General features: G+C 35.0%; 1 protein-coding gene across 1 annotated transcript; it reads right to left on the reverse strand.

Annotated features, from left to right (window-relative positions):
• Positions 1-1,420: 1,420 nt before the first annotated feature.
• Positions 1,421-2,873, reverse strand: LOC119774520 (olfactory receptor 6N2-like). Its single transcript, XM_038272050.1, has one exon. The coding sequence runs from the start codon at positions 2,448-2,450 to the stop codon at positions 1,530-1,532; it is 921 nt and encodes a 306-aa protein (XP_038127978.1). The 5' UTR covers positions 2,451-2,873; the 3' UTR covers positions 1,421-1,529.

The following is a 2,873-nucleotide window of genomic DNA, read 5'->3' on the forward strand; positions in this document are numbered from 1 at the left end:
TGTATATATATCAATGAAACATGTTTGTTTTTTTAAATGTTTTTTTTGTAATTCAGTAAGTTTACAGGTTGCATGTGTCAGATAATGAACTCAAGCCGACATTACCGTGTTAACATGCTTTTCAATCCTTCTTGCACATTCTTTTCAAACTAAACTTTACTTTAAACTGTTGTGTGCTTGGAAAAATGTAAATTGTAATGTTAAAAATCCCCCAAAAAACTTGACAGGTTAAAAACTTACACTACTACTACTCACCAGTTTAAAGGAATAGTACACCCAAAACATGATTAGCCTTCATTTTCTACTCACCCCCATGCTGAACAACACTCTGGAGTACTTTTTTGATATCTCAAATGCATCTGGAGATCTGGGAGGCTTCTTGCTGTCTGCTGACATTCAAATAATGGAGGTCTATGGTGACCGAGACAGAAAGGTCCATAAAAGTCCACAAAAAACATGTCAATATTCCTCCATACTGCTCGTCCAATGTATTCCAAGTGTCCTGAGTGGGTAGCATCCAGAATTTACTCGAAACGAAGTCATTTAGAATGTTTTTAGAGCATAAACAGTAGTGTATAGGATTTCCTGAAAGCGCGCACATGCGCGTTCACGACGCTACGGAAGCCGGCAGACCAAACCAGATGAAAGTGCTCATTCAGCGTCTGCTCTGCCAATAATGCAAGCGTAGAAGAAGAAATTTGCTGTTTACCTGTGCAAAGAAAGAAACAACGAAAGAAAAATGTCTGAGGACTTCAGTGTTGAGGAAGAGCATGAGTTCTTTGCCGAGCTGAATGCGCTGGTTTGGTCTGCCGGCTTCCTCTATCCTGTTAAAAGGAAGATTTTCCTCTCCACTGTCACCACATGCATGCTTGGTATGAGGGATCTCCTTCAAGTCAATGAGTCTATAGAATCAGCTGGTTTTCCTTAGGAAACTTTGAACCAATCTCACAGTATGATCAGGTTGAATTGTCTCTGTAAAATGCCTTGAGATGATGATGTCTTGTAAATTGACTCTATATAAATAAACTGAATTGAATTGAATTATTTAATATACATCACAACCTTTTGTTGAAATCGACCTAAGCAGGATTGTTTTGCATATGCCTATTTAATGAATGAGACCAGAGAAAAGTTCAAGGACATTTTTGATATCTAAAACTGCACAATTTAAACATCAGATGTCCTTTCTTTACATCTTAAGTTTGTTTCTATCATGTGATGATTAGAGAATAGCTTAATTTTCTTTATAACACATCAGAGATTTAAAAAACAACCACTTGTTATATTTTCTTTGCATGAAACAATTTCCATAAATGTCAGGACAAAGGATTTAAAGCTTTGATACATTTTTAATATGTGATACTAAAAAAGGAATGAAATCATTTTATTTGAATTTTAATAATTTATTTTACAAAGACCATCAAAACACTTGACTGGTTAAAAGAGATAAATTAACTATCCCACAATAATATATCAATGTAAATTGCAACACTACTGTTTGGAATGAATGCAGTGTTTGGATATCAGCATTATTTTGCCCGAGTGAACAATCTTTTCAGATGCTTTGATATTTCCTTCATTTTCAGCCCATACATGATTGGATTGAAAAGAGGATGATACATTATTAACTGTAAAGTCATAATTAGCCTTAAAGTCTTTGGAAAATCTGAATCCAGCTGAACTGTAATAACATCAAATGCACACAAACAGGAAAAGTTTATCAAAACAATTAAGTGGGGTAAGCATGTCTGTGCTGCTTTTTTTCTCACTTCTCTGCTACTTCGGTAGGATATTCTAAGGATACGTGTGTAAGTGAATAGTATGAAAAACACAGGCAGAAGTGCAACATTTGCTAAAATCACCATGTCATGTATAATTTGTGCTCTTGTGATGACACACTGCAGTTTGTAAAGTGTATTATTACAAAAGATGTTCCTTATGGTAAAGCTACAGAGTTGTTTATTAGCACTCAGTCCAGCTGGTACTGCAACCTGGGAGGCTGGCAGAATCCAAGCTAAAATGAGCAGAATACTGATAGTAGATTTATTCATAATAATTGGATATTGCAGAGGTTTACATATAGAAACATACCTGTCATAGGCCATAGCTGCCAAAAGCAAGAACTCTGACCCACCCAAAGAGTAAAACATATGAAATTGCAAAACACAAGCTGAGTATGATATGGTCTGCTCTTCAGACAGAAAATCAATCAAAAGTTTAGGGTAGATAACAGTACTCCAAAGAACAGAGTTGATTAACAAAGCCCCAATGAAGATGTACATAGGCTCATGGAGGTTCTGGTGAGTCCAAATCAGACACACTATAGTGGAGTTACAGCTTATTATGAGAAAATATACGGAAAGAATAATCACAAAATAAAGATATCTGTACTTTTCCACTTCCACGTGTCCACCAAGAATTATATGAGTTACATTAAAACCCTCATCCATTTAGGCAGCCAAATAAGCAGAGATGACCAGGCAGATAATATCCATAACAAACCTAAATGGGGACATGTAACATGTTCTGTAAGTCACTGAGAACATCTTTGTTTGTCTAAGGATAAAAACGTAGAATCATTCAGGAAATTATATGGCAATAACTGAAATATAAGATCACATAGTTATTAGCAGAAAGTTTGGAAGAGAAAATATGAGTTTCGATAGAGGGAAGCTAAACCATGGAAGAAAAGAGAAAACTGCTGATCCTTTGTTACAAACAACTCTTTCTGGTTATAAAAACATTTTTGGAATCAATATTTTTTCTATTTATGACAAATTTAAAAACACACTAAGAAATCTCATATACGCATTAAAACACATAAGTTTTCTTGTAGGACAATGTATAGGATAAATTGCAAATCTAAGGTCAGA

The sequence above is a fragment of the Cyprinodon tularosa genome, unplaced genomic scaffold, assembly GCF_016077235.1.
Source record: "Cyprinodon tularosa strain WSP-4 unplaced genomic scaffold, ASM1607723v1 ctg815, whole genome shotgun sequence".
Lineage (NCBI taxonomy): Eukaryota > Metazoa > Chordata > Actinopteri > Cyprinodontiformes > Cyprinodontidae > Cyprinodon > Cyprinodon tularosa.

Bases quoted from the DNA above. Each gene is read 5' to 3' on its own strand.
- LOC119774520 (XM_038272050.1), bottom strand. From the start codon at position 2,450: ATGGATGAGGGTTTTAATGTAACTCATATAATTCTTGGTGGACACGTG.